The 25,392-nt window shown below is 44.9% G+C and overlaps 1 protein-coding gene and 1 long non-coding RNA gene across 4 annotated transcripts in view; both read right to left on the reverse strand.

Annotated features, from left to right (window-relative positions):
- Positions 1-23,275, reverse strand: part of LOC140427053 (organic cation/carnitine transporter 2-like) — a 332,051-nt gene extending 308,776 nt beyond the window's left edge. For 2 of the 3 annotated variants that reach the window (XM_072512506.1, XM_072512505.1), the window contains exon 1: positions 22,478-23,275. In XM_072512506.1, the coding sequence (XP_072368607.1) occupies positions 22,478-22,867 (390 nt within the window). In that variant the 5' untranslated portion in view covers positions 22,868-23,275. The remainder of the gene's footprint in view (positions 1-22,477) is intronic. The other variant, XM_072512504.1, reaches the window with a different exon arrangement.
- LOC140427054 (uncharacterized) lies at positions 10,453-11,448 on the reverse strand. Its single transcript, XR_011948377.1, has 2 exons — positions 10,853-11,448; positions 10,453-10,732 (listed from the first exon to the last, which is right to left on the reverse strand). It is a non-coding gene; the product is annotated as an uncharacterized lncRNA (long non-coding RNA).
- Positions 23,276-25,392: the final 2,117 nt, after the last annotated feature.

A 25,392-nucleotide genomic window follows, 5' to 3' on the forward strand; every position in this document is an offset into this window, starting at 1 on the left:
ATGTGTCCATGTATGGTAGTGTCATGATTGCATTAATGGACCACTGATCCAAAGCCTTGGATCACTCATGAAATAAACATGAGCCAAAATTCTCCTTCCTCACTCACGACTGGGATTTTCCGGTGCCGCTGAAAGTGAATGGAGTTTTGGCTGGAACGCCACATTTTCCGTTCCTGCTTGCATTGGGCCCTGCCACGGACAAAACTGGAAATTCCCACCCATTAATTCAAATTCCACCATGGCGGCTTGAGCATTTCAAATCCCGCTTTTAAAAATCTGGAAATAAAAAGATGGTATCAGTAAACACACCATGAAGCTGTTGCATTATCCAAAAAACCCACTAGCTTCAATAATAATCTTTAGAGAAGGAGACCTGTTGGCTGTACCCAGTCCGACCTACATGTGTTTCCTGCCCTATATCAACAACCGTCTGATGTTGCCTCACGAGCTGCCGAGTTATATCAATTGGATCAGCAGCAGTTCAGAAAGTCCACCGCCTTCTCAGGTCAATTGGAAATGGGTAATAAATGCAGCCCTGTCAAGAGACGCACATCTGAGGAATGGATTATAATTAAAAAATAAACTTTGAATTCTAACTGGGCTAAATCAGTTAGTATTCTGGCTCCTGATCACTGTTGAATGAATCTGTTGGTTGTGTGTGTGTGATCACCCCAAGTAGGGACAAGTTTGTTTTGTGATTTCAGCCCACAGTTCATTTGCCAATAATCATGATCTTGGTCCAGATGTGAAGGATTCCTGTTTGATTGAACACCTGCAGATCACATGGATAGGCTTAATATTAACTTGCTGGCGCGCGAGGAGCAGCAACAGTACAATCTAGGGACAAACCAAACCTTTCATGTTACACTGATCCCAATGACATCCCACACAGAATTGCTTGTGTTCAAGAACAAGACAGACAGGTCCCCAGCCCTGCTTCAGTGCAAAGGTTTGTGAGCACTGAGTATGCCGTGTCATACTCAAGGACTGGCACTAGTATACATAATTGGACTGATAGAATATACACAGTATGAATTGGATTAAAAGTTGCTTCCATTAATTAGCATAGCATTGAAGCTACTGTGCGATGTGTTCAGCGGGCTTTGGGCAGCTTGCCAAGGTCAAAGCCATCCTGCTGTTTCGGCAGGGCTGTCGACTACCAAACCTCAGCACATACAGGTCATTGGGGTCCCAGAGGCCAACCTGGTCAGCAGGAAACAATAATCATTCCTCTGGTCTGAATATTCACCTGCGGGGATGAAATGTCAATATTACCCAAATTAAAAATGTTGCCAATGGTCACCTCCTCGTTGTAGAAATAATGGGCTGGATTCTCCGCCCCCAATTGCGGAGTTCCCGATGCAATCTTTCGTCAGGGGAAGGGGCGGGTGGGTGCTTTCAGACAGGATCTCTCTCCTGGGGTGGGGGGGGGGGGGGGGGGGGGGGGGGGGGCGCAATCGCTATAATTCTTTAATTGGGGTGGGGTGGGGCAGAGGTAACCCAGAAAATCCCAGGAAGGCTGAATTGAACTGCACGGGGGGGTGGGCTGAATTGCATTGCAGGGGGTTCAACAAAAAATTGCATGGCTAAGGATTGGGATTAGTTTCCTGATTTTCGCTATTAATGTGAGCGCAAATCAGATGCAATTCAGCTCTGGCAGGAGAACAGTCTCCCCAACGGGGAATCCTGCCCAAGACATTAAAATGTTCCACACCGATTATTTAATGTGTAAAAAATGAACAGCTGGCAACCGTTGGTGGAGACATCCAGGCTAGCCATTCTAGGCAGTGCCTTCATCTACATATTAATATGGTTGGATAATCTAACAAAATCAAGAGCAACTTTTACACTAATCCAGACTCCTAGCGAAAGCAATAAAAGACAGCCAAGCTGTGCGATTTTTTTTTCAGCAAACCTCCAGAAGGAACACTGCGTATATAGTCTGTTTGTTCTAGGATAGATTCCTATTTGTGTCCTGAGTGCTCACAGTTAGATCTTCTGACATCAGGCCAGACCACTGCTGTCTACTGGCTCATTGCCACCTGCAGACCGACTAGAAGGTTAGCAGGAGGAAAAGGAAACTAATTGTGAAATTATGACCCCCAAAAAATATTGACAATACCTTCTTTCAGTCTCTGCTACACAGGTGGGAAGTGATCAAAGTGAACATCAAGAGTTTCTTTCTCCCCAAATGAGCTCAGAAGAGGAGATGGGGGAAATATGGAAATCTCCTGAATCCAGAAAAGCATTCGAAAAACTTCCTTGCGGGGATTAAATGTCAAGGAGGTGCTCCAAAAGGTGAAGAGCCAGGTGGCCTTGCACTTCTATTCAAAAGCCTCTAGGATCATCTTCCAGTCCAGCATCTACTCCATGGAACAGGATGAGACATGGTCACATTTCTCTTCCAAAGAATACACACCCACAGCTGATCATCAGGCTGAAGGAAAAAGACAGCGCAGTAATGTCATCGCAACCTGACATACTAAGGATCAGTAAAGGGCAGTTTGAATTAAAGCCCACAGCCAGTGCAGCCTTCCAGTCCTTCCTGTCCTCTTATCATGGAGGTCTTGGAAAACAGCTTTCAGAAGATTGTTCGAGTACCCACTGCAGCAGAGAAAGGAGCTATGGGCTATACTAGCATCATGTTCAGCAACATAGAGCACTTCACACATGATGACCAGGTTCAGATCTTCAATGCAAAGGAATTGTCACTCCGACATGCCTAGTTTCCGTTTCAACTTGGCCACACGCCCCTTCCAGTTTTTGGTGTTCACCCCAGGACCTTTAGTGTGACCTTGATGGTGAAGGGGACAAAGGATTGGTCAACGTAACACCTACTCTGCCATGATTTACTTTGGCGCCAGAGGCTACTTTAAGGTTGGAGATGCTCAACAATTAATAAAAATTAATGGTGTTAAATTTACAGACCTGGTGACTGTAGTTGTTGGGCACCAGCGACCAAAATTTGGATATTTTCTAATAATTAATTGTTAATTTCAATTGTGTTGCGACCCCGGGTCAGGTGGAGCTGGAATTGATCACACACTAGCCCAGGGAGTCATAGCATAATAATAATGATAGGGCAGGAGAGTGGGCCTGGGTACAGTTCTCTTTCAAAGGGTCGGTGCAGACTTGATGGGACGAGTGGCCTCCTTCTGCACTGTAGGGATTCTACTCTTTGATTCTATGAACAATCTGCAAAACAATCACAGACTCAAGAAGAAGAAGGTGATGTCATTCGTGTATACGTAAGCTTTGACTTAAGTGCCTCTGCTGCCTTGGATCATCAAGCCTCTTAAGCCCTGGTGGACTAGTTAAAGGATTGAACATAACACATAAACAAGACAAAGGAGACAGGACAGACTTGCCTCACTCCTGATTTGGTTGGAAAGCTTTTTGCTTCCTACAAAATATTTGAAATTGCATTACTGATGTTTGTGTATAGCTATTAGATTGACCTGCAAATCTCCTTCCCAAACCCAATTTTGGAGAGCATATGTCACATCCGTGATGTTGGTATGTGATATTCTACTGGTCCAAGCTGGTGAGGCAGGTGTCCACCCTCCAGTCCTGAATATAGGCAATTGTATCCCCGAATAATACAAAATTACCTTTCTGCTGGACACTGCGGAGGTCTCATCTAGGTGAATCACCAACTCCAGGGAAAAACAACCCAATTAGTCATGGCCTTGAATGAAGTTAAGCAGGGAAATGGGCTATCAATTTCAGATATTCTCCCGCTTCTGCTTGTAGGTGAGGGTGCTGATCTGTGCTGCTGACCAGCAGCATGCTTTTATACATTCTTGCAGGTCGGGCCAGTCCAATTACACAGAGTCAAATAAAATTTTGCTGAGCCACAGAACGTTCCATTCAGTTGGACCATGCCAATATCTCTCTCACCTGTCCCTCATGCAGATAAATATCCTCAACCACAAGTAGATCAGGCAGGAGTTCACAGATGACATCTCAAGACCCTGCTCAAAAATGAGATGGTGGAAACTGTCAGATGGCTCTCTGATCCAGATGTCAGTCATTTTGCAGAATGCCTCATTCTGAGAACTTTCAAACAAGCACCAGGACTAGTGGTGAGAGAAACCTTTGTCCTCAGTTCCTTCCTGCACATCCAAAGTCACAACACCGTGCATGCTGTCCGGAGCTGGCTGCAGTGCAGACTCCTTCTGGAATGTACCTTTATGGAATGCAATAATTCTTCCCCATGTTCATTCCATGCAGCTCTATAATGCAGGATTCTTTGCTCGACTAGCTGTTTCCAAGGTCACATACTGGGACAAACATCAACTGTTACTGGAGGAACATTATCTTGGGTGAAAGACACGCTTTGGGTCTGCCTGAAACTTGGTGGTGCTCTAGTCCAAAAAGTGGTGTACAGCCGAGTGTCCGGGAATGGCATATTCCAAGTCGAGGGCTATGTGCTGCGCAATGCACTAAGCCTGGAAACTGTTTCTGCAAAAGCTCAAGAAGGCCCATCACCTCCCATGTCCATAGAATTCCTACTGTATAGGAGGCCATTCTACGATCGAGTATGCACTGACCTACCGAAAGAGCACCCTACCTAAGCACACTTCCCCGCCCTATCCCCATAACCCCACACATTGAGCACACATAATCCACCAAACCTGCATACCTTTGGACCGTGGGAGGAAACTAAAGCACCCCGAGGAAACCCACGCAGACACGGGAAGAATGTGCAAACTCTACACAGATAGTCACCCATGGCAGGAATCGAACCCCGGTCCCTGACGTTGTGAGGCCACAGTGCTAACCACTGTGCCACCACACTGCCCAATTGGGCAACAGCCTTCCAGAAAACCAACATCCCAATAATTTATATTGACTGTAATAAGTTATTCTTTTCTACCTGAGCTAAAGATATGCCAGAGTAGATATTCAGGTAGCTGACTTCTGTCAGTGAGTCCACCAGCAAGTTTATGTTTATCACCAAATGAGGACGGCTTCTCTGTAATCTCTGTCCACGATCTATTTACCAAGAGTCACCGTCATGATCTAGATGTGAAGAGCTTCCTGGTGGATAATCACCTTCAGCTCCCATAAAACTATGCTCTGGATGTTAACTTTCCTACATGCCAGGAATGGCAGAGGCAGATTCTGCATTGCAAGAGAATCGCTGAATGGTGGGCTCTCCCCGAACTGATGTCTGAATGAAATTATGGGCGACCCCATAAATGCAACACATCATGTTGATTTGATATGAGGAGTGATTGAGATACAATCAGGTGTATTGTGATCACTTAAAACGTGCGTTACTCTGACAGGGCCTTCAAGCATCTTGCAGAAGCTAATCCAGGAAGCCATGGTTGAGTGGTGGCAGACAAATTAGAATGAAAATTAATGACAACAGATAGGAAGATCCAAACGTTTTTGGGACAAGGATGTAATTACAGCACTAAATATTTCTAGGACGCTTCAAATGATTGGAATTTTTAGACTTCACGTGGGTAGAAACATTAACTTTTCTTTTTGTAACGAAGGTGGAAAGTATTCATTTATAATATTAGCTGGACGTGTTATTGGAAATAACACTTTGCTGAGCAAAGGACACTGGTCTACAGCAGCTATTGTGTTCCATTTGCAAAGGACACAAGCTGCTTTATGCAGGATGTTGCGGCGAACATCATGGACCATATGACTTCCCAAACCAAGGCCTCAGCAAATCTCTGAGGCCGCACAACGCCTCGGCCAATGAGCACAAATGCATGCAATTTCAGCTACCGAGTGCCCTTTAAAATCCACAGAATAGGTCTAGATTGGGAGCGGAGTTGGAATCATTGTCTGGTAATGCAATGTATATATTTGTACTTTGTAAATAATTTCCGTCTGACAATAAACCTCTTGCTGCTCTTTATCCACTGGTGGTCACCTGGAGTCATAGGGCAGAATATTATGGTGGCGGTGGAGGGGGGGGGGTTAGGGAAGATGGCTCAACCCTCACTTCCCCAACAGCATGGTGACGACTCACTGGATGCCAGCCCATCCCATACGCTCAATGGGCTGAGGGCTGGCTAAACTGACCAGTGGGACTTCCAACCCTCCCCTTGCGAGCTGCAGGCCAATCAGATTAACCAGCAGTCCTGGCAGCACTAAGAGCACATTAGTGGGCACTGCTGGGACTACAAACAGGCCAAGAAGGCATGGACCCCAGAGCCAGGTAAGCCTTGGACCTTGGGAGGGGAGGAGATGTTGTGATTTATGCAGCAAACAGGTAAGCCGAGGCTGCAGTATCTTGGAGAGGCTGCAACCTGAGATGCAAAGGATATCCCCAAGACAGTTTTGCCACTCATATGACCGTATGAAAGATGAATAGAAGTAGGTCATTTGACCCCACCCCGAGCCTTCTCCGCCATTCAACAAGATCAAGGCTGATCTGTTTATGTTTTGAATTTCACATTCCCATTTATCCCGAATAACCTTGATTCCTTTGCTTAGAAAGAATATATCTCCACCTGAAAAATATCAAAAGACCCCACCCCTACCACTTTCTCGGACAGAGTTCCCCACAACCCTCAGAAAAAAATTCTCCTAATCTCTGCCCTAAAAACACAACCCCTAATTTTAAAACTAGTTCTGGACTCACCCACAAGAAGAAATATACTTTCCAAGTCCACCTTATCAACATTATTCAGGATCTAAAGTCATCTCTCACTCTCCAGTGTAAACAAGCCCAATCAGTCCAACCTTTCCTCATAAGACAACCCGCTCATTCCAGGTATAAATCTAGTAAAGCTCCTCTGAACTGCCTCTAATGCATTTACACTCTTCCTGAAATGAGACCAAAACTGCACAGTATTCGAGATGGGGGGCGAAATTCTCCCCAAACGGCGCGATGTCCGCCGACTGGCGCCCAAAACGGCGCCAATCAAGACGGGCATCGCGCCGCCCCAAAGGTGCGGAATACTCCGCATCTTTGGGGGCCGAGCCCCAACATTGAGGGGCTAGGCCGACGGCGGAGGGATTTCCGCCCCGCCAGCTGGCGGAAACGGCCTTTGTTGCCCCGCCAGCTGGCGCGGAAATGACATATCGGGGCGGCGCATGCGTGCGAGAGTCAGCGGCCGCTGACAGTTTCCCGCGCATGCGCAGTGGAGGGAGTCTCTTCCGCCTCCGCCATGGTGGAGACCGTGGCGGAGGCGGAAGGGAAAGAGTGCCCCCACGGCACAGGCCTGCCCGTGGATCGGTGGGCCCCGATCGCGGGCCAGGCCACCGTGGGGGCACCCCCCGGGGCCAGATCGCCCCGCACCCCCCCACAGGACCCCGGAGCCCGCCCACGCCGCCTTGTCCCGCCGTTCAAAAGGTGGTTTAATCCACGCCGGCGGGACAGGCAATTTATCGGCGGGACTTCGGCCCATCCGGGCCGGAGAATCCAGCAGGGGGGGGCCGCCAACCGGTGCGGCCCGATTCCCGCCCCCGCCGAATATCCGGTACCGGAGACTTCGGCAACCAGCGGGGGCAGGACTCACGGCAGCCCCCGGCGATTCTCCAACCCGGCGGGGGGTCGGAGAATGACGCCCGGGGTCTCACCTACGTTCTGTATATTTGAATCATAACATGCATAAAAGTATGTTCAAATTCTGTCATAATAATGGATAGCATTCCATTAGCCTTCTTAATTATTTTCTGTACTTGTATACAAACCTTTTGTGACGTATGGACTGGAATACTTAAATCCCTGTGCACCTCAGCATTCTGCAGCCGTTCTCCATTTAAGTAATATGCTGCGTTTCTATTCTTCCTAACAAAAAGTGAACAACTTGCCATTTTCCCCACAACATCACCCACTCAGTCAACCTATCCATATCCATCTGAAACCTTATGTCCTCTTCACATTGTACATTTCTATCTTTGTGTCATCTGCAAATTTTGCTACCATGCCTTCACTCTCCTCTTCTAAGTCATTGATATACATTGTAAAGAATGAAGGCCCCAGCACAGAGCACCATGGGACTCTATTTGTCACATCCTGCCAATCAGAAAAAAGACAATGTATGCATATTCTCAGTTTTCTGTCAACCAGCCAGTCAATTTGCTATCCATGTCGCCCAGGATGTCATAACACTTCCACTTCCTGATTTACAGCTACTACTGGAATTTGTTGTGTCTTCCAGAGTGAAGACAGAAGTAAAATATTTGTTCATTTAATTTGCCATTTCCTTATTATCTACTATTAACTCAACACTCTAACTCTATAGCGAACCAAAATGGACTTTACTTATGTTGTTCCTTTTTAAATACCTGTAGAAACTCCTATTATCTGTTTTTATATTTTGAACCAGCTTCCTCTCATACTCTAAAACTAACTCTTTCCTTGCTAACTTAAAAGAACGTGGCTGCCTCATTTATTACTCTGAGCTGCCTAATTTATTACACTGAGCTACACACTCAGTAGGCATATAAATATTGAATTGGCAATGTTACCTCCTTTTTTAAATTCAAACCCTGTCATAACCAACCCAAGAATTGGACAAAAGAGAGGAGTCAGTCCACCTGTAGACCTGGTTGTAACACTTTGTTTACCTTCGATTACTATCGAGACTGTAAACTAATTAATGCATTTGTACAAACTCACCATATGTGGCCTCAGCATTTCACCACGGACACATTATTGCATATGGGACAAAGTGTTTGACAAACAATTTAGGTCATAAGAGAAATTGACACAATCATGGAAAATTGTTGCACCTGACCATCTTCCATGCAAGGGTAATTGTATAGTCCAAACTAATTACTGGTGAAAGCATGTAATGACTACTGCAGTTGTTAATGATTTAATTACTGAATTTGTTAAAATATCAACAACTATAAACTGGAATATTTGAACTGACGAACCTTTGATCATCTGGCGCAACAGGAATTGTACAAGTACTATGAGGTGAATGAAATAGAGGTCAACGCTGGAAGCTAAATTTAGCAGTCAGCTGATCTTGCTTCCCAGTTCCCTCAATGTAAAGGAGCAGAATATGAATCAAATCAAAGTATCAGAAATACCAGAGTGATGAAAGAAGGTTATGCCTCCCTCACACAGCTGCCAGTATGAACAGACTCTCATATCAGTCCTGCAAATGACTCAGGGCCAAGGAACACTGGCAATCCATTCCAGTTTGTGTTCAGTTTGAGCTAAAACCATTTATTCAAATCCAATCACTTGACCTCGGTAAAGGGCAAAAAAGGTGAGGGCAGGCCACGCAGAGTGAGGATGGATCGATGGCTTGATTTATTCCACCTCCCATGAATTCTCACAGATTCGGAACCTAAACAATCAATTAGAACCGTGTTGCTGCACAATCTGCCAATGTTAAAAAGACAGATGACAGTGTACACTACTACCTGCTAACACTCCCCAGAACTTGAAGCTCCAAATTAAAATCACAGAAACAAAGGTTTTGTGCTTGTACATTCAACTGGGGGGTGGGGGGGGGCGCAGAGGAGACTGTTGAATAAGTTAAGATCCCATGGTATTAAGGGCAAGATCCTGGCATGGATAGAGGATTGGTTGACTGGCAGAGAGTGAGGATAAAAGGGGTCTTTTTCAGGATGGCAGCTAGTGACTAGTGGTATGTCTCAGGGATCGGTGCTGGAACCACAACTTTTCACAATATACATTAATGATCTGGAGGAGGGAACTGAGGGCACTGTTGCTAAATTTGCACAAAATACAAAGATCTGTAGAGGAACAGGTAGTATTGAGGAAGCAGGCGGGCTGCAGAAGGACTTGGACAGGCTAGGAGAGTGGGCAAAGTGGCAGATGGAAGACAATGTGGAAAAGTGTGAGGTTATGCACTTTGGAAGGAGAAATGGAGGCATATACTATTTTCTAAGTATTGAAACTTACAGGATACTGCGAGCCTGGATACCTGGATAGAGTGGACATGGAGATGATGTTTCCACTTGTAGGAAAAATTAGAACCAGAGGATACAATCTCAGACTAAAGGGACGATCCTTTAAAACAGAAATGAGGAGGAATTTCTTCAGCCAGAGGGTGGTGAATCTGTGGAACTCTTGCCGCAGAAGGCTGTGGAGGCCAAATCACTGAGTGTCTTTAAGACAGAGATAGATAGGTTCTTATTAATAAAGGGGATCAGGGGCTATGGAGAGAAGGCAGGAGAATGGGGGATAAGAAAAATATCAGCCATGATTGAACGGCGGAGCAGACTCGATTAAAGGAAACTTTAATTTATAGGGATCTTAACCTGTCGAACCACGCCAAGTTTGGGGGAAGCTTAGTTGATGAATCAAGTCCTGGCGCAATACGACAAGTTGTAAGATTTGTACTATTTGTAGACTGTGTTAAGTTGTTCGATTCCTTGTATTATTCGACTGTGTATAGTTGAAGGAATTTATATCATCTCTGCTATTCGGTTATCAGTAGCACTTTGCGAATACTGGAACTCAGCAGAAATTTGCAGTATAAACTCCTCAGGTGCCAAAAAGAATTGTTTTATTTGTAGTCGCTTGATTACAATTTGAAAGTCATTTAAAAGGCAATTCGTAGACAATTCGAAGCTTTCAGAGAATTACAGACATTATCTTTCTTTGCTTAGGCAGACAGCTCGAAAGTAACTTTTAAAAGGTCAAAGTCTGGCAATGAAACATGAAGAGAGAGAGAAAGCTAATCTTCAGCTAAACTCAAACTCAAAGTCAAAAGTGGACTAACATCACTGACACAGACTGTTAGACTGACAACCCCCAAAAGACATAAACCTAAAATCTAAAACTAAACCAAACCTAAAATGGAGACTATAAAGGACAAAACTGACTAAACTAACAGAAAGACAACACAAAGACATCTCCTCAACACACACACCCCCAAAGACAATACACTAAAATGGAGACTAGAATCAAAGGCAAAAAACACTAAACTAACAGAAAGACAACACAGCACAACACCCCCCCAAAGACAATACACCACAGACAACACACTAAAAACTAAACCTAACCTACAAAGACAATACTCACAAAGACAACAAAACCCCAAAATGGCGGGGAGAAACTTTTTAGTTATACACTTTCATATCTGTCTTAAGTCATCTAATTACACCCCAATATAATCCTAATTGGTTTGGGTTAGACTCAAACACATTTGATTTGATGGCAAGCCGTCCATCTTCAATGTGCAACATCAGCTTTTCTGACCCAGCTGTTATCTGCATTGTGAACAATGGTGCCTTCATGTTGCTGTGTATTCAATCCCTTGACCTTGACAATTAGCACAAGACAGTGTCAAATTATCTTGCAACTGTGCTTTTTTTAATGTCACACTGTCTTTGAAAATATGCATTTGCCAGAACAACGGACTTCAGTATAAGTGAATTATGCTGTATAAATGGGTATTAAAAGTGGGGCTCAACATTTATGCTTAAACAGCTATCTTTTACCTATACTAGTTGTATTCGAAATACCTGGCTTCTACAGCCGAGTGACCTAATTCTGCTCCTATGTCTTCTGGACATTTCAGGCAGTAACTTACAATACTGCTGATGTCTTGGCTCCTCTGAAGTCCCTCCACACTCAGCCATGAAGGTGGCTGACCATGAAATAAATAAAAAGGAAGAAGAGGCCACATCGTTATCCCAATTCTCAAAGATGGTAGAGTCCAGCACATCCAGTACAAAGACAAGGCTGAGGTTTACAAGTCTTCTGCCAGAAAAGTCAAGTAGACAGTCCATCTTGGCCTCCTTCGGAGGACTCCTACATCACAGCAGTCAATCTTATTTACTTTGTGAAATCAAGAAGCACCTGGATGCAAAGTAATGAAAAGGGTCACCACAATGCTATCAAGCACCACTCACTCAGCATTAACATGCTTACCGGTGGTCAGCTTGGGTTCTTCAAGGACAACTCACTTCCAGAGCTCATTACAGTATTGGTCCGGACATGGCAAAACATGTGAGGTAACAGTGTCTGCAGTCAACCTCAAGGCAGTATTTGAATCCAAGTATAATTTAAGTCAGTGAGAATCGAGAGCACATCTCTTCACATGCTTGAAGTCACAGCTAGGAGCACAGCAAGTAGTCTCACAACACCAGGTTAAAGTCCAACAGGTTTGTTCCAAAACAAATCTGTTGGACTTTAACCTGGTGTTGTAAGACTTCTTACTGTGCTCACTCCAGTCCAAGGCAGGCATCTCCACACCAGAATAAAGGAGGATAGAATGGTTGCTTGAGGCTAATCAACTTTGTCCTCGGACACCACGGCAGGAATTCCTTTGGACAGCGTCCTCTCCCTATTGATCTTCAATTGCTTCATCATAAGGTCAGGTTCTCCATAATGATTGCACAGTGTTAACAGTTCCACTCAGCTGTTCAGACACCGAAGACCTTGCCTAAACACAGCAAGACTTGGACAACATTTAGGCTTGGGCTGAAAAGCAGCAAATGCCAGACAATGACCATCTCCAAGAGAGAGAATCTACCACTTCCCCTCGATATTCAAGGGCATTAACATGATGGCGATTAGCACTTACCAGAAACTTATAGAACCATCCTCAAATACAGTAGATGCATAAACAGGTCAGAGACTGGGTATTATGTGACAAAGAAAAACTCACTTCCCAACTCTCCAAAGTCTTTCCACCATTTAAAGGCACAAACAGAAGTAAAAGATTATCTAAATGGGGAGAGATTTCAGAGCTCTGGGAGATTCAAAGGGGTCTGAGTATTCGAGTGCACAAATTGCAAAAGGTTAGTATGTAAGTGCATCAAGTAAATAGGAAAACCACTATAATGTCATTGTTTATTGTGAGGGGAATTTTAGCTGTACAGGGCCTTGGTGAGACCACATCTGGAGTACTGTGTACAGTATTGATCTCCTTAGTTAAGGAAAGATGCAAATGTATTAGAAGCAGATCAGAGAAGAATTGCTAGACTAATACCAGGAATGTGTGAATTGTTTTGTGAGCAAAGGTTAGACTTGTATCCATTGCAATTTAGAAGAACAAGAGGCAACTTGATTAAAACCTTTAAGATCCTGGTGGGGTCTTGACAGAGTGGATACGGAGAGTATGCTTCCTCACATTGGAGAATCTAGAACTGTGGGTCATTGTTTCAAGATCGAGGGTCACTCATTTGAGACAGAGACAAGGAGACAGATAGACTTTTGATTAATAAGGGGTTGACAGGTTATCAGGAATGTGGGAATGAGGTTACAATCAGATCAGCCATGATCTATTTCAGTGTTTTTCAGACTTTTTTCCCCATTTTTACCAACTGACCATCCTTCGGGACCCACGCCACCCAAACTTCACAACCCACCATTTTCATTCACCGTTATGTGATAGGTGAGTCTTCTTGGTCCTGTTATGGGCTAGGGTTTAAAGAACCCTGTATCATGGAGTTCACCTGACCCACAACTTTTAATGGATTGTGGTATGGGGAGCACACGGCACACTCTACAGGTGTGATAGAGCAGAAATGGAAAAGTATTTTTTAAAGCAAAACAATGTTTATTATATGAACTCAAGTTAACCTTTTTAATACATACAGTGAACATCTTAGCAACCATTAATTCCAATACAACCCCCAAAGAATACAACACTAAGTAATCCTTTAAGCTTTCCTTTTAACATCCATACGACTTAAAACACCTTTTACCAGAAGCACATCAGGTTAAAGTCACTACTGTTATTAGTTTTAAATCACCAGGCTCGATTTACAATCTTTAGATTAGAGAGTTTCATACACCTTCTGGCTGTGACTGCAGCTATCCAGCTCTGAAAACGAAACTAAAACACACCCTGCAGCAAACAGCCCAAGACGAAAGTAAAAAGCTGACAGGCAGCCCAGCTCCACCCACTCTCTGACACCATTGCAGTAGTAAACACCCATTTCTTAAAAGTACTCTCACTACAGATATTTATATACACACCCAGTTATAAACACCCATTTTTTAAAAGGTACTCTCACATGACAGTCCTCACGATCTCACTTGCTTTGTTATTCAATGTTAGATTTCTGATAATGACTCCAGCTAATGATTTAAGCTCTCAGTGCATCCATTGAAAAAAATAAAGAGGTTGTCCTCGAACTCGCCATGCTTGGTCTTTCAAATGTCTTTGAAGTTTTGAGGGTTTTAAGCTTTCATTTGCCAGTACTTCCCTACATATAACACACATGAACTTTAACTATAAATCCTGATTTGCAGTGACACAATTAATAACATTAAGTAATCATCTTTCCACTGCTTTGTTCCTGTTTTCAGCTTCTTCGTCATGGGTTGTTTCCACTGCTTTGTTCCTGCTTTCAGCTTCTTCTTCACGGGTTGTTCACCAGAGTCCCTGGAGTTCACACTAGCATGGCTGGCAGCTGCAAAATGGAGGAATCTCTCTCACATGCCCAGAACTCGTGACATCAGCGTACAGGGCACGTGACTTGCTCTCTGCCACCTCTCCAGGCAGGGTCAGCGCGCTGACGTGAGGAGGAGGCGTTGTGCCTCGCTGGGCTCTGGGCCTGCATACCGCTGAGGGGTATGCATGCATAGAATTGCTGGCATTCTGAAAGCAGGTTATGCCGTTGAGCACTTCCCGTGATTGGGAACAGCGCAAGGCCCCACGACCTTGGGTTTGAAAATGACTGATGTATTTGAATGGTGCAGCAGGATCAAAAAAAACAAGATATCTACTACTGCTCCTAATTTGTATGTTACGTATATATGTATGTATGACTGTAATAATGTATGTCTGATGAAAAACTTACAATTTGTCTGGATGGGTGCAGCTCCAACAACGTTGAAGAACCTTGATTGGCACCCTAATGACCACATTGAACATTCACTCCCTTCATCACCAACACACAGTGGCAGTAGTGTGTACCAGCTACAAGATACACTGCAGCAATACACCAAGGCTTCTTTGACAGCACCTTCCAAACCCACAATTTCTGTTGCCTGAAAAAGTCAAGGGCAGCAGGTACACAAAAACGTCACCAGCTGCAAGGTCCCCACCAAATCTCACACCATCCGGGCTTTGAAATATACTGCAACTCGTTCATGGCTACAACCTCCCTATCAACACTAACATCACATGGACTTTAATGATTCAAGAAGACCGCTTACTAGCACTTTCTCAAGGGCACTCAGGGCAATAAATGCTGGCCTAACCAGCGATGCCCATATCCCATGAGCAAGTTTAAAAAAGAGGAATCTGGGGAAGGTTGGCAATGTCACCCACTCCTGTCTGGAAATATTTATTTCCATGAAGTTGAGAACGATAGTTACATCGACAACAACTGGCAGTGCCATCTTCACCCTGCTGTGAGGCTGGATATCCTGTTGAAAGAGGCAGCATAGTTTTGTGACTATGGCATTGGTGAACTGTAGGGGCCTAAGGCATTGGCATGCAGGCAGCAAGGTGGAATGCAGGCAGAAGGAGTGCTGGTGAAGACATATGGGCAGAGCCTTCTGTGGAAAGTCTTCCTTTCTCTTCTGTGCTCAGCTTTTCATTTTTGCAGCTTCAGTTCCATATCGATAGATCAAGAGAGACTGCATTTACAGTTCTAATCATCGTGCTACTGCCTTTCAGTGAACAAGTCACAAAACACTTCTGAACTCCTTGTCAGCAGCAACTCTCCATTCCAAAACCAACAAATCAGTAAAATTCCGAGCTGCTTCTACAAACTTTGCAAGAGCAAAACTAAGCCAAAAGCACATAATGATGTTGGATCATGCCTTAAGTGCTAAATGAGAAGGAGAGGGGGGTGGGTTCCTTATGCTTTTGGGCATTCACTGGATCTCCATTGTTAAGTTTGTGGACTGTGCACCAAATCAGTGGGAGAAGCTGTACAATGTCACATTCCGTGGACAGTCACCATTTAGTACACGTGTCATACATCATACAGGGTCCACTGAAAGTGGATGGAACGGCTGCACCTGCCATTGTCATGTCCTCCAGCAACAGCACCATTGGTCAAATTTGACTGCCCCAACGCTTCCCTTGGCAGTTCATCAAGTACATTCAAAGTAAGAGATCGCCTATTAAAGGTGGGGATGAGGACAAATTTCTTCTCTCTGGAGAGTTATGTCATGTTAAAGTCCCTTTAATAAAAGTGTGTTTTATCAAATGGCTGCAGTGATGTCATTGTGTGGGTGTAGCTGGAATGTGATACTGTCAGTTACTTTCATTTTGAGCAGATATTTTTAGTTCAGGAAAATTGGCAGAGTTACAACAGAAAGATATAGAAATAAAATGAATGTATCAGAAAGCATACACGGAAGAGGAATCTGAGTGTATACCGTTATTACCGTAAAAGTGATGTCTTGATGAGAAAATGGAGACCTTTACATATGCAGGCGGATGAAAAGTGTGCAGAAGTTCATCAAGTGGTATTGCCGGCGGGGTATAGAAAGGAGGTGTTGCGAGTAGCACATGAGGTACCAGTGGGTGGTCATTTGGGAGTAAGGAAAACTCAAGCTAAAATCCAAAAATATTTTTATTAGCCTGGACTACATAAAGATGTAGTTAAATCTTGTCGATCATGTCACACATGTCAAGTGATAGGGAAACCTCAAGCAATGATAAAACCAGCACCCTTAATACCCATTCCAGCATTTGAGGAACCTTTTACAAGGGTCTTAATTGATTGCGTAGGATCAATATCTTTTGACTATAATGGATGTGTCTATTAGTTTCCGGGGGCCATTCCAGTACGCAATATTACAGCTAAAAAGATTGTGGATGAGTTACTTAAATTCTTTACTAGATATGGACTACCCACAGAAATATAATCGGATCAAGGATCAAATTATACCTCAAGATTATTCAAAGAAGTTATGGATAGCTTAGGAATAAAACAATTTAAATCAACTGCAGACCATCCAGAATCGCAGGGAGCCTTAGAAAGGTGGCATCAGACATTAAAGACAATGTTGAGGGCTAATTGTCAAGATTATCCAGAGGATTGGGATAAAGGAATTCCATTTGTACTGTTTGCAATTAGGGATGCACCTAATGATTCAACCAAATTCAGTCCTTTTGAACTAATTTTTGGTCATGAGGTAAGAGGACCACTTAAATTGATTCAGGAAAAATTGGTGAGTGAGCAGTCGGAACTTACATTATTGGATTATGAGTCATATTTCAGGGAACGATTAAATAGAGCAGGAGAATTGGCTGGGCAACATTTAAAAGTTGCACAAAATTTGATGAAACGGGTAGCGGACAAGAAAGGAAAAGATCGTAGTTTTGCCAGTGGAGATAAAGTTTTAGTATTGTTACCAGTAGTAGGTGAACTTTTAAAAGCAAGGTTTTGTGGACCTTATCAGATTGACAGGAAATTAAGTGAGGTGAATTATGTGGTAAGAACGCCGGATCGAAGGAAAACTCACCGAGTGTGTCATGTGAATATGCTTAAAAGGTACTTTGAAAGGGAAGGAGAGCAAAGGAGTAGGTTTTAATGAACCTACCTCAAAGTGAAGAACCAAATCCAGATGACTTTGAATTTGACATCCCTCAAATTAAATTGGAAAATGAGGATGTTCTTAAAAATTGCGATCAATTGTTGAGCTACCTTCCAGAGGAAATACGAACTGACCAGAAAGAGTTATTGATATCATATGGGCAGGTTTGTGGAGATATGTTGGGAAGTACTAAAATGGCTATACATGATGTAGATGTGGGAAATGCTGTTCCAATTAAACAACATCCATATAGACTAAACCCTTTAACATTGGCACAGGTTAACAAAGAAATTGAAAGTATGCTTAAAAATGGCATAATTGAAGTGGGTTGCACCCAATGGAGCTCACCCACAGTGATGGTACCAAAACCGGACAGTACTCAACTATAGAAAGGTTAATGCAGTTACAAGAATGGACACTTATCCTATCCCATGCTTGGAGGATTGCATTGAGAAAATGGGACAATCAACTTTTATTTCCAAACTGGATTTACTGAAAGGTTACTGGCAGGTACCTTTATCCGAAAGGGCAAAGGAGATTTCAGCTTTTGTGACTCCAGATGCCATTTGGCATGAAAATCGCCCCAGCCACATTTCAACGGTTAACTAACAAAGTTGTTTCAGGATTACCCAATTGTGCGGTATACATCGCCGATCTGATAATTTGTAGTCAGACATGGAAAGAACATTTGAAGCATCTGATGGAGTTATTCGATCGATTTCAAGAGGCAGGTTTGGTGATAAACCTAGCCAAAAGTGAATTTGGAAAAGCCCATGTTACTTTCTTGGTCATACAACTGGACAGGGTCGAACGGTCCCACGGGATGTGAAAACAAAAGTTATTGAGGAGTTTCCAATACCCTCGACACGAAGGGAAATAATGTGATTTCTTGGCATGAGTGGATTTTACCAGAAATTTGTGCCGAACTTTGGCAGTGCAGTCGCTCCACTGGCAAACTTCCTAAAGAAGCATCGCAAATTTCAGTGGACGGTGGAGTGTCAACAGGTATTTGAAGGACTAAAGGCTGTGATAACCAATGCTCCTGTGTTGGAGAATTACAAAGGGCTCTGTGATCGGATTGAACTAAAGTATCTGACCTTAAAGAGGAATGCCGAGGCGTAAAGAAATGGATGGACTGTGCAGAGACTTTCTTGTCCAAAGAGACTATCAATCAAGAGGGATTCCAGTTGCACGAAGAAGAACTAAAATGGACTACGTTATTAGAAATGTTTGCGTGTTTTGTTTTATTTTTTTAAATGTATATTTACTGTCAATATTTCTGAAAGGAAAGTGATGGGGTTTTTTTTCTTGGGGGGGGGGGGGGGAGGTGTCATGTGAGAGAAAAATGTGTTTTGTCAAATGGCTGCAGTGATGTCATTGTGTGTGGGGAGCTGGAATGTGATTCTGTCTTTTACTTTCGTTTTGAGCTGGAAGCTGTATTCAGACTACAAGGATGTTGGAGTCTCTCTCTGTATGTTAAAAAGGTGTTCAGATCACTTGATAATTTAAAAGTGATACCTGCTTTCTGTAGAGATTTCAAACCTGCTGTCTTTGTTAAAAAGAGTCTATTTGACTTATGGATGTTGTTTGGAAAGTTATTAAGGGTTACCTATTGAGTATTGTATCTGTGGGGATTATCAGTATTGGTAGTTGATAAACTGTTTACTGTGTGTTTATAAAGTGTTGACTGAATTCATAGAATAAACATTGTTTTGTTTTTAAAATACTTAAGGTTTCTGTTGCATAACACCTGTAGAGTGGACCCTTGTGCTACCCATAACCAAAATCTATTAAAAGTTGTCCTCAGGTGAACTCCATGATATACTTCGGTGTTCTCTAAACCCTGGCCCATAACATTAGTGTTTGGAATTTACTCCCCAGCGAACATTGAATCAGAGTAATTGAATTCATTGTCACAAAGCTATGCCCGCCCCTTTAGTTTTGTAAAACCTGATGTTTCAACTTTCAACTGACTGGAAGCTTTGCAATTCTAACTGAGACAGAGCAAAACGCTCAAACATGCAAGGCAACATTCCAAGGTGAAAGTAAGAAACAAACAAATCACTCTCAGGGGAGTGTGAAGAGCGACATTTCCGATAATCCAGCCACCTATCAAAACTCGCAACTGTTGATGGAAAGGATATTAAAAATGTAAAGTGCTGGATATTGAAACAATGCCTGCCACAGACTGGCACATCCCAAAATTGTTTGATATGCACAATAAGGGAAACATTTCAAGGCAAGACTGCCCAGCCACTTGAGAGAGATTGAAAAAGACAAAGGCAGTGTCACAAAAGTCTTCAGCGGCTGAATGCTGCTCTCTCACCTCCCTTGCACTCTTGGAATAATTAATATTAATAACCTTTTATTGTCACAAGTATGAAGTTACTGTGAAAAGCCCCTTGGCACCACATTCCAGCGCCTGTTCGGGTAAGCTGGTACGGGAATTGAACCCGCGCTGTTGACCTTGTTCTGCATCACAAACCAGCTGTCTAGCCCACTGAGGTATATCAGCCCATCATGTTCAAGAAGACCACTTTACCAGAAAATTCCCAATGAAAATCTCTCAATAATTGCAAAATCTTCCCCTTCAGACAACAACCACGAAACCACCTAATCCAAATTGGCTGCTGTGCTTAATATCTATGCCTCAAGGACAACCAAATAACACTTATATTTAATATGTGTGTGTATGGTGGAGGGGGGTTAATGTTGGCATAATGGTCAAATGGTTGATGTTGCGACTTGACTACTTTCTGCTCCTTCTTTGGCGCAAGAAAATTTTGTTCGATTGCCACCTTATTGTTCACAGCTTAATGAATTAAATACAGTCTGATTTTGGAAAAACATATCCTTGTGAAAAAGAAACTTACACCTTTATTGTGACCAACTGAGGAGATTGAATAGCCGTAACAATATCCAAGGCTGAGTATGAATTTTGATTGAAAAGGGAGTCAATGGTTATGGGGGCATGGGGAGGGGGCGATTAATTAGCAACATTTAAACTGTATTCCACAGTCCCTGCCCTGAATTTAAGATTGTAGAATCTGTGACTGTGAACTCAAATTTCCAATTGAAGATAGGATTGCAAAACATAAATTTTAGTAAATTACACAAATCATCTTGGACTGGAGATGGAGCAAAGTTACACTTAAGAAGTATGTAAATGAACTTGCGATCACAGGACATACAAAGCTATGGGCCAAGGGCTTTAAAAGAGGATTAGAATGGTTAGGTGGCTGTTTTTGAGCATCGCAGATGCAATGGGCCGAAGGACCTTTTCTGTGCTCTGTGACAGCGTTCTTCAAACTTTTTATCCGGGGACCCATTTTTACCAACTGGCCAACCTTCAGGACCCAACCCGGCTGACCTTTGGGACCCACGCCGGCCGAACTTCGCGACCCACGCCGGTCAACCTTCGCGATCCACCATTTTCTCTTACCTTATTTGCTGCTGACAAAAATGGAGGAAATGGTTTTGGGTCCCTTTGGCCCTCGTACACGCTCCTCCAATGGAACCTGTTGGATGAAGCTGAACCTTCCGGTGTCGGAAAGTATGGAGTCTCCAACTGTCCAAAGTTCTGCATTTTGTTCCTGTAAAATTGTGTCAAATAAAATTCCCCCAAACTTGTAAAAAAAAAGAATAAATGAAAAAAACAAAAAATTAAATGAATAAAATAAATTAATAAACCCCCCCTCCCCCGAACTTGTAAAATGAAAAGCTGTGACTGTTTAAAAAAAAGTTTTGCCCATGCCGCCGATGATTTGGCACGCATGCGCAGTGCGGCCGCATTTTTTACATGTTCACGGACTTTTTGAAGGCCCCTTGCAGCCGGGATTCTTAAAAGCCTGCTGCTGCGGCTGTTGCGCGCAGATTTGCGCGATCGGGAGCGCCGCGACGGACGGCTCCGCGACCCTCCCGACACCCGCCCATGACCCACCCGCGCCCCCGGGTTTGACAATGCCTGCTCTATGAGACAGGAACAATGTTGCAGTCAAGTTAAAATAGCTAATGTTCAGGAAACAAAAGAGACACCAAGAAAGCATACGGCATGCTTGCCTTCATTTGCCAGGGCATTGAGTTTAAAAATTGTCAAGTCACGTTGCAGCCTTATAGAACCTTAGTTAGGCTGCACTTGGAATAGAGTGTTCAATTCTGGTCGCCACACTACCAGAAGGATGTGGAGGCTCTGGAGAGGTTACAGAAAAAATCACCAGGATGTTGCCTGGTGTGGAGGGCATCAGCTATGAGGAGAGGTTGGAAAAACTTGGTTTGTTCTCACTGGAATGATGGAGGTTGAGGGGCAACCTGATAGAAGTCTACAAAATTATGAGGGGCATGGATAGAGTGGATAGTCAGAAGTTTTTTCCCAGGGTGGGTCAATTACTAGGGAGCATAGGTTTAAGGTTTGAGGGGCAAGGTTTAAAGGAGATGTACGAGGCAAGTTTTTTTTACACAGAGGGTGGTGGGAACATGGAACTTGCTGCCGGGTGGAAGGTAGTAGAAGCAGATACAATGGTGACTTTTAAGAGATGTCTTGACAAATGCATGAATAGGACGGGAATAGAGGGACATGGTCCCCGGAAGGGTCGGGGGTTTTAGTCCAGGCAGGCAGCATGGTCGGTGCAGGTCTGGAGGGCCAAAGGGCCTGTTCTTCTGCTGTCATTTTCTTTGTTCAAAGTTAAACATTAGGATATATGTAAGGTAAAGAATTGCAGTTGCCAGGTCATGTTTGGATTCAAATACATCTACCTCTATAATTTTTCAAAAGGTATCTAAATATATCAGATACCCTCACAATCTATACTCAGGGGCTGATTTAACTCAGTTAGCTGGACAACTAGTTTGTGCTGCTGGGCAAGGTCAACAGTGTGGGTTCACTTCCCACGCCAGCCGAGGTTATTCATTAAGGCCCATCTTAGGTGTGGTGATCCTCAGGTTATCACCAGTCACCTCTCCCTCTCAAAAGGGGAAAGCAGCCTATGGTCATCTGGGACTATGGCGACTTTACCTATAAGTACGACAAAGTGTAATGACTGTACTCCTCCAGCCACTTACCTCGCTGACGATGGTGGAGATGTACTGATCCTTACTGTACTCCCAACCATCCAAACAGGGCTCCTGTTCCACCTCAGACATATTGATGGAATCTGGGTCGGCAAACGTCGCTGAAAGATTCCTGATCACATCCAACCGGTACCGTCTGCACTGGCTGTGCTGGAGTTTGCCTCTTCCTTGCTTCAGAGGGATAGTCCGATTCAGCCACGCTTCACTCAGATTGAGATTCCCGGGAATTAAACAGTGATACTTCGGAATATCGGCGACAAAAACTATGGACATTCCACAGAAACCGTTGGGGAAGATGCTGGCGCTCAAAAGGAAGAAGATCATTTTCTGATAGGGTCCCCATTCTCCGAGGAAAGCGGTGATTTCATCGTAATCCCGCATGTTAGTGACAGCGGGAGGACTGAGAGCGACTGACTGACTTCCCTCAAACTGCAGCAATTTACCTTCGGGGGGCGGAGCGGAACCACAGCCTGGAGTTATTTAAAAATTCATTTAAACCTCAATCGTTTCCACATTTAAATTGTGATCCCATCTTCGCCCGCCCCCCCAGAGCTCCTCCCAATCCGCCTGGACTTTCTAAAGCAGAGCCGGCGCTTCAGGATGGCTGCCAGCACCGGGGATCTTGCCCATCACTTGGCGAAAGACGGTTTATTTTAAGATGACGAGACCAACGTTACCGCGGAGGTCGCCGTCGCCTTTCTGCCCACACCAACCAGGAGCGACAAGTGATTTTTGGCTCGGCTGAGGTCGGCCGTGTGGGATATGAAGACCGTTGCTCCCATACGGCAGCTGGTTTCTTTTTTATCCCCCACCCCCCCCCCCCCCCCCTGGAATTGAGGTTGCCTCACTCCCTTCCCCTCCCCCACCTCCTATTCACTTACCTTTATTTACAACCGGAGTCGCGGGGCGGGGCCTGAGGGGGGCGGGGCCGTCGCCCCCTGGGGGGGTGGCGGCCCCGCGGAAAGGGGCGGGGCTTCCTTCACGAGCGGCATCAACCCCGCCCCCTCCCACCCCCGGACGCGAGAGTCCCTTGTGTTCAATAAACCGTTGGTTTTCTTACCTCTTTCCCCCCCACCCCAAATTAGGGGGTATTTATGCTCAGGCGTGGTCGCCTCCGCAAAACCCAACACCGGTGACGAGGGTAAAGTGGAGCTGCAGCCGGGCGCCGTCTCCTCCGGACTCGTCGTCTCTCCCCCCCCCCCCCCCCCCCCCTTCGTGGGCCCCGGGAAAGCCTTGGCCTTGCCAGCCGCATGGTGTGAGGCACTGGCACCAGCGGCTGGTCGCAGCGTGTCGGACAGAGAGCCATCGTCAGGGATGAGCGCCAAGACCATCGTCCGCCTATGACATAATGAGGAGTTTGACATGCCCCGGTTGTTCGCGGAATTGGTCGCCCTGCTAGGGTGGCATCTCGACCCTCGACTATCCCTAATCGTCCCAACATTGCCTCTCTAATACAGCTGAATGGATTTCAGGCGATTCCGTGATGGGGTTTATGGTCTGCCTCCGGAACCTCGCCGGTTATTGCGAATTCAGGGCTTCGCTGACCGAGATGCTGCGGGATAGGCTGATCAGTGGGATCCGAAACCACTGTAAGTTGTTAGCCGAACCACAGCTAGACCTCAAGAGGGCCATGGCGATAGCCTTAACACACAAAAGTGCGGAGCAGGGGGTTCAGGAATTGCAGGGGTGGAGGTCCTCAGTTTGGGGTGTACCACCCCTCCCAGCAAGAAAATCCCGACCCTAGGCCTTGGGTGGCTGCCCGCCGAGAGTTTGACCGAGCACCAAGGATCCCGAGAGCTGGACGGGCCCTCTCTTCTGACCCTGAGGAGCCTGATTCCAGATGTTGCAAGACGTGCGCTTGACGCAGCCATGACAAGCACTGCCCGCCTATCTTCCCACATGGCATGGGCACCCTTCCCTGTCCCGCGCACACTTCGGGGAGGAACTTACAGGTGATTGCCAGCAGCTAACTGCATCTCCACAGTAAAGGTGACGCGGATAAATATCACGATTCGTGCCAACGGCCACCCGATCCTGATGGAACTGGAAATGGGTGCCGCTGGATCATTCCCTTGGATCGGGGTCCAGTGGGGCTTTCTTTCACAAAACTCGATATGAGCCATTGGTATCTCCAAGTTCATCCCAGACCTTGCCACACTGTTGGCTGCCCTGCACCAGCTCCTGTAAAAGGACAGGTTTGAACATAGGAGCTGCTGCAGCAGACAGCATTCTCAGATGTGAAGAGGCAGCTCTCGTCTTCCTGGTTACCCATTTCAACCCTGCGAAGCCACTCGTGGTCACTTGCGATGCCTTGTCCTACAGCATCGGGGCAATCTTGGACAATCGAATGAACAACGGGATGGAGTGTCCGATAGCTTTCGCATCCTGGATGCTCGCAGCTGAACCCATATTATACATACATTGAAAAGGAGGGTTCAGCTGTGGTGTTGCCGTTAAGTTTCATCAATACAGCTACAGATGCAGGTTCACAGTGCTAACCAATGATAAACCCCTGTTAGGGTGATTTAAACAGGACTAGTCAATTCCACATCACGTCCTCTTATATTCAAAGGATGACCTTGCTCCTGGCAGCTTATGAGTACGTGTTAAAACACCACCCGGTACAAAGATCCCACACGTGGACGCCTTGAGTCAGGTCTCACTACCGACCAGGATACCAACACACTCCAGGTCTGCGCTGCCTTGCACTCTGGACACCTTGCCTATCACGGCAGCCAAGGTGCAGGCATGGACCCAAACAGACCCCCAACTAGCCCGAGTTCGATACTTTGTTCTGTATGGGGCCCAGCGTCCTGGGCGGTACCTGGCGATCGAAAGGTGATTCCGCCAAAGATAGTGGAACTTGGTATCGAAAACGGGATCCCCTTGTGGGGGATAGACATCAT

Source organism: Scyliorhinus torazame, chromosome 7, assembly GCF_047496885.1.
Source record: "Scyliorhinus torazame isolate Kashiwa2021f chromosome 7, sScyTor2.1, whole genome shotgun sequence".
In the NCBI taxonomy this organism is placed as follows: domain Eukaryota; kingdom Metazoa; phylum Chordata; class Chondrichthyes; order Carcharhiniformes; family Scyliorhinidae; genus Scyliorhinus; species Scyliorhinus torazame.